Source organism: Orycteropus afer, unplaced genomic scaffold (genome assembly GCF_000298275.1).
Source record: "Orycteropus afer afer isolate SDZICR_OR568_19922 unplaced genomic scaffold, OryAfe1.0 scaffold00058, whole genome shotgun sequence".
In the NCBI taxonomy this organism is placed as follows: Eukaryota; Metazoa; Chordata; class Mammalia; order Tubulidentata; family Orycteropodidae; genus Orycteropus; species Orycteropus afer.
In genome coordinates, this window is record NW_006921645.1 from 3,101,407 (window position 1) to 3,108,272 (window position 6,866).

At 32.3% G+C, this 6,866-nt stretch overlaps 1 protein-coding gene across 1 annotated transcript in view; it reads right to left on the bottom strand.

Moving 5' to 3' along the window:
• Positions 1–380: 380 nt before the first annotated feature.
• The window catches only part of PUM2 (pumilio RNA binding family member 2), a 95,612-nt gene continuing 89,126 nt past the window's right edge, over positions 381–6,866 (bottom strand). Inside the window, exons 18-22 of the mRNA XM_042780742.1 lie at positions 3,897–4,034; positions 3,130–3,255; positions 2,764–2,885; positions 2,055–2,247; positions 381–512 (exon numbers count right to left, since the gene is read on the bottom strand). Of these exons, the coding sequence (XP_042636676.1) occupies positions 381–512; positions 2,055–2,247; positions 2,764–2,885; positions 3,130–3,255; positions 3,897–4,034 (711 nt within the window). The remainder of the gene's footprint in view (positions 513–2,054; positions 2,248–2,763; positions 2,886–3,129; positions 3,256–3,896; positions 4,035–6,866) is intronic.

Genomic DNA, 6,866 nt, shown 5'->3' on the forward strand with positions numbered 1-6,866 from the left:
CTACCAGACTGCAAGCCAGTTTATTAAAAGAATACTGTACTTTTCCCTTAAAAACTATTTTTTGTGTCTTTACAAGGTAAAAATTTACAAAATATGTGACAGTTTTTTTTTTTTTTTTTGGATACAGTTACATCATATACAGGCATTCTGTGCTTTGCCAGCAATCCAATCTGATAGGTCTCCGCTTAGGGCTGGATATTTCTTATAATTCACCACCCACCCCCCAAATATACACAAGAACCTTAAAAAATTTACAAATGGATGAATAAAGTCAATAAATAGTTTTGCTTTTAAAAAAAATTGAAGATCCATAGTTGAGTTGTGTTTTGATAATTCACAAAAGAAACTCTTTTCACATGGTTAATTCATCTCCTTTTCCTTTACAGCATTCCATTTGGTGGTCCTCCAATAGGCCCAAGATCTGGGCTATTTTTCAGATAGTATTTTTCCAACTTGGCCAATATATGCTTTCCATATGTGTATTTGCGCAAAGTGGTAATGTGAGGTCGAATCTGAAAAACAAATATTCTATTTAAGTAATAAGATTTATTATCTGATTTTCTGATTTCTTAATAAAGTTATCTCCAAATCTGTGTAATTTAATTGAGAATAATTAAAATTTTAAATTACAAAGAAAGCTGCAGGGTGCAAAACTGTACTTCTGTTCCAATCATCTCTCCAACTCTCTACTTTCAAAACTAGTCAATGAATAAACCAACCACTACTTCAAAACTACATAATATACGAAGCACAGAGGCTCTATATATAGCAGGAATGAGCTACTGAACTCTCATAAACCTTCTGAGGGCAGAATTTTATACCTCAGGGAAGCTGGACAAGAATTCCAAACAAAATGATGCAAAAGACATGGCCAAGCAGAAAGATGTATTGATTGCTAGTATATTTAAGATGCTCAAATCACACTATTAAAATGCCAATTAAAAGAACCATATCATTTTCTACCCATCTAGACCGACAAAGATTTAAAATAAATAATAACTGATGTTGATGAGGGTATGGTAAAACAGGCACTCTTTTCATCTATTGAACAGAAATATGAATAAACTTGTAAAAGATTTTTTGAGAGTAATTTGGCAATATCCATTAAAATGCAAAATATTCATACCCTGTGACCCAACAGTTCCAAATTATCCTATACCCTATAATTTAATTACATAAATTATTTCAAATTATTCATATTGAAGTTAACTAATATCACACAAAGCACTGCTTATAACAGTTAAGAAATTAGAAACACTTCAAATGTCATACATATTAGTTAAATAATGTGGCTGTTAAAAAAGGTGAAATTTAAGTATATAGGACTTTTTAAGCAGAAATATTAGATTAAAAAGTAAGTAGAAAATTTAACTTAATACAATGAGCTGAGGAATACATTTTAAAAGTCAAAAGGGCCAACATACTAATTATTAAATGGTCAATTCCTTGATATACAAGTCCAAAGAGGTCATGTACTTTGAACAAATAAATTTAAAAAAAAGATCAAGAGTGAGTATCTTCAAACATTATTTCTTCCAGTGTTCTTTTTAACAGTAAGTTTTCCTATGGCAATTAATGATTTTTTTTAAAAAAAGGATCATTCAATTCTAGAAAGTATAGGGAGGGTACAGGTACCAAGTGAGAACAGCTTAAGAGGAAAGTACTAGGAATTACTGCTACCTGAAAAATATCTAATCAACATAAATTCTCTCTTTACAAAAAATGCATTAGGCTAAGAAAAAAATTCTAATTACATTTAAAAGTCAATGTTCAACCCATCTAGTACTGCATCATCAAGTATACCCGAATAAGACAGGGAAAGAAGAACTATACTAAAGTTAGGTACAGAGATGAGTAATGAAAGTAATTTTATTGAGTAGATTACCTTATGAATTTAATAAAAGCGAAAACTATGTCAGTAATGCCAAAGGTTATCCACTGATTTCAGATTTGTTCATTAGTTATAACATACGAAGAAAATAATGAAAGCCTATAGAATTATTAAATGCTTGTTACAAAGTCAAACTGTATTTAAGTGCTGTAAGTTGTATTACCTTGTGCATGATTATCTTTCTCTGAGCAGGTTCAGCCATATCAATCATCTTCTGAACCACATAATTGGCATACTGGTCCTTCATCATGGTGTATAAGGCACTGTGAGGACCATCATTCTGGCAGCAAACCTCATCAATCAGTAAAGCTCTCTCGGCACGGGAGGCATGAGTAACACACTTTTCTACTACATTGCTAAAAATTAAAGTATATACACACAAATTTATTTAATATTTTTTTTCCTTTATAGCAAACTCTAATTGGCTTTTGAATGAAGTGCTCAACCCATTAAAAGACAGAAGAGAATCAAAACAGAATTCTCTTGTCTTTACAATAACTTTTAAAACAGAAGCTAGGATCATAGTAGAACCCATATTTTGACACCCACAAGCATAATTACAGTCCTCTTAGAATTATCAAACAACTGTAAAAATGAAACGAGGTCATTCAAAAGTCTGAAACTTTCAAGAGTTACATCTGCATTTTCTGAAAGATCTTTGGTACAAACATTTTCTTAAACAGATTTCAAAAATGGGCAAAACTAATTTGCCATGTAAATTTTTTTATGTTTTTGCCTCCACTAAAAAAAAAAATTATAGTCCAGTGGTATATTCTACATGCATTTCTGTAGGCACTAGGACTACAGGGTTACTAATAAAAGCCAAGGAGCTGAAAGAACTGACCCAGGAGTTAAAAAAATATTGTTAATACCTGGCAAACTTGTGCTGACTCAAGGCTAAAACTTTTCCTCTGATTTCAGAAACAATTTTGCTCTTGTCTTCAGGTCGACCATGTTCCAGTACATGCTGAATAACATAATTGCCATACTGATCCTAAGGAAAGATATTAAAAATTATTTTCCTTAAGAGAAAGGCAGAAAGACTATTCTTTAGAAAGATATTAATCAACTTGTCTAAAAGCCCAGTCATGTAGTCAGGAGAAAACAACAGGCATTTGCCTCACTGTGCTATTCTATTTCTATAGCATGTTAGCAATAAATTACATTTCCTTGAAAAAATAAAATCAGAACCTTTAAAAATATACAAACATTTTAAATTATCAGAATATCTGTTATACCTGTACCAACTGCTCTGTATGCTGATGGAGTTCTTCTAAGATAGGTAAGGTCTGTTCTGCAGTGCAATGCTCTAGGATGCGCTGAATTACTCTGCAGCCGTAAGGATGAGTTGAAAGCACAAATACCTTAAAACAATTAGAAAAATTAAAATATCTACTCTCTGACAATTTACAAGTGTTGAGGCAGACAGGTTTTTGACAGTATGCTTGATTAACTGAAAACAGAAAGGTGATAGACTCACATGTAATGACTACCATCATGCTAGTGAAGCTGGGAGTAGGGGTGGAAGTGGGCTCAATTTAGATCTACAGATACTAAGATCAAAAGGAATGTAATCAGAAGATTGAGGGCTTGTAAAAATGGAAATGAATGGATTCAGGGGAGGTAGTGGACACAGTAATTAAGAACTATTAATTATAACGCACTAGTTACTAATTGCCATTTATTTTTCCATCCTCCCCATCTCCCAGGAAATATGGAAAATATGGAAAAAACATACTGTTGGGTCATAATTCTACTAGTAGTTACCTTTACTTTATAAAGTAATATACCTAAACTTGTATTTCTAAGTTTTTCAGCTTCAAAAATATGAAGCTCTCCACTCACCCTATGAAAGAGAGGCAGAAGTTAATGTACATTTATTCTTTTGTCTCCTACTTTTCTATCAAAGTGGTGGGGATTATCTTGGGACTCAGGAAATAATGTACAACACTCTAATTCTAAAACAATGTCCAGCTAACTAATTAGAGGCAAAAATCAATCTTACTTGTCCTTTGAAAGCATCAATGACGAACTGTAGTGACTGCGGCTGAACACATTCAATACACTTTTGTACAACATGGTTTCCATTCTGATCTTTCACACATTTGAGCACATGGCCATCTAGTTCCTTTACCATTTCACTCTGAAAAAATAAGATACCATTTAAGCAATTCCTCCCTAAACAACAGAAAAGAATTGAAAATGATGGAAAGAAAAACATTCTCAAAAATACTATTTACTGTTTATAAATTTTTTAAAATATGAAAGTTGAAAGATTTTTCTCCCTAACTTGGAATTATCAGAAAGTTGGGAATTACGAAAACATGTGCAGATGTTTTTAATTTGCAGAATTATAATGTAAATTATACTTCCTGCCAAAACTACTATCTTTTCTGTGTATATTTTCCTCAGCTGCTAACAACACTGATTCAAAATAGTATACTTTTCCCCTACTTAGCAGTATTCAAGTGTCTAAAAATACATAAAGTATTTGTAATGACTGCACGAGCCTAAAAAGTATTTGGAAAAGAAAAAAGGGGGGGCATTTACAGGCTATGTGATGTTTACGTATTATCTCAATTATGGACAGAAATTATTAAACATTTTTGTTCTTCCTTTTTAATACTCTTATAATTAAAGACCTTGCTTTATACAGCTTTCTTAAAATAATAATAAAAAAAAAAATACTTGAAACCTTCCCCAGGAATAGAATCTCAGGAAATTTTAATTTTTTTACACATTTACCATTTGATTAATAAGGTTAATTTTATTTATAGTAAAGTTTATTTACTAACTGCATTTTCCCTCTTTTAACTTTCATGTCTTTAAGCTAATCATCTTAGCATTTTTTCCTAATTAATTTCTAAGAAATTATTAAATAAACAAATTAATCCTTTGGGTAAAATACTGGCAGTTAGTACAATAATCTGTTTGGTGTTATGAGAGCAGCAAGGAATAAACATTACTGGAGAAAGAAATGGAGTACACATACTAAGTTTAAAGGCATTCATAATTAGAGTCTCTTTAAAAAATATATTGCTCATCCAAATAATTCTCAACCTTATTCTGACATAATTGTGAAGGAAACTAAACACTGGTTAAATACAAAATAAAATGTATTTAAAATCAAATTCAATGCTGTTGAGTAGGATTAGACTCATACTGTGTCAGAAACCTCCTTGGGTTTCTGATGCAGTATCTCTATGGAAGTGGATTGTTCAACCTTCCTTCCAAGGAGTGGCTGGTAGGTTTGAACCACCAGCCTTCTGGTTAGCAGTCAAATGCCTTAGGTACTATGCCACCAGAGCTAGCCAAATAAAGACTATAATACCATTACTTATTAACTGACTCACCTAAGACTTCTCAATTCTTTACATTTTCATACAATGAAAACATTTAAAATATCTTTAAAATATTAATTCCTATTTGAGACTTCTGATAGAGAAGTTCTACACTTTTATATAATAAAATTTGTTCATCTTTTTCTAATGGGACGCATCTCCAATTACTCTATAACTCAAGATCTCCTTCAGAGGAATACTACTATCTCCTTATGGATTTGAAAGGTATGATTAATACATACACACACACAATATCCACTCACCTAAGCATTTATTATTATTGTTGTTATTCTTGTTTTTAATTCTAGGATTTAGTTTATTCTATGTATGTGGGTTGAGTCAAAGCTACTGTCTTTCCAAACTCCTTACTAATCACTTACACTTTTCAAGAAATTATTATTTCTTTCATTCTTACAATGTTTTTGTTGTAGTAAATAAATCTGTTACATATAAAACAATCTGAATGGAGCTATCAATTCTAATTTAAAATCTAGTGGATCTGCATTTCTTTTCATCCTCTACTCTTCTTGGCTATTTCAAAAAACATTTAAAATTATTTTGATCAGTGACAAGAAAATTGCCATGAGCAAACAGTTGAACTGCACTAATCCTTTATTAAAATACTCTCTTTTCTCTCTCTTAAGGAACTGTAAATCTTGTTAAGATGATGCTTTTCCTGTTACATATACTTTTAACTGAAGGAGCTCTGGTAGCATAGTGCATAAGGCACTTGACTACTAACCAGAAGGCTGGAGGCTCAAGGTTCAAACCCACCAGCCACTTCTCAGAAGGAAGGTTGGGCAATCTACTTCCATAGTGATACTGCCTCGGAAACCCAAGGAAGGGTTGCTATGAGTCAAGTTTGACTCAATGGCACATAACAACAACAACATACTTTTAATTAGTATGTAAAAAAAAAAAACCAAACTCACTGCCATTGAGTCAATTCTGACTCATAGCGATCCCCTTTAGGTTTCTAAGATGGTCAACCGTTACAGAAGGAGACTGTCCAGTCTTCCTTCCACAGAGTTGCTGGTGGGTTTGAACTAACAACCTTCTGGTTAGCAGTCAAATGCCTTAGGCACTATGCCACCAGAACTCCTTAAGTAGTACAGAGGAATACCATTTGTTTTTTAAATATTAATTCTTCTAATGGAAATACAAACCACAATCCACATAAACATCAGAAAGAGTAAAATGCATTCCTTACAGTTAGAGGAGATCAAATAAGCAACTGACAGCAAAAACACACGTCATCTAATAACCATTCAGCTTGCCATATGGTGGGTATTCAAATGCCTTCATTTAGTGATGAAAGATGTTGAAGAGTGGATATGGAGGAAAGATCAAAGATCTATATGGTAATTTTAAATTAGTAATCTGCTGTTTGAGACATTACCAAAGATATTTTAATCTAATCGTGGAAATATATGTCCTTTCATTTAAGACAAAAAACTAAGTAATAAGGCCCAAAATCCATTAAATGGGGAAGAGAATGTTTGTTTAATAAATCATGCTGGCAAAACTGGAGATCCATTTGCAGAAAAATGAAACAAGATCTGGACCTCACACCACACACAAAAACAAACTCCAGATGGATCAAAGACTTAAATGTGAAACCTAGAACTATACAG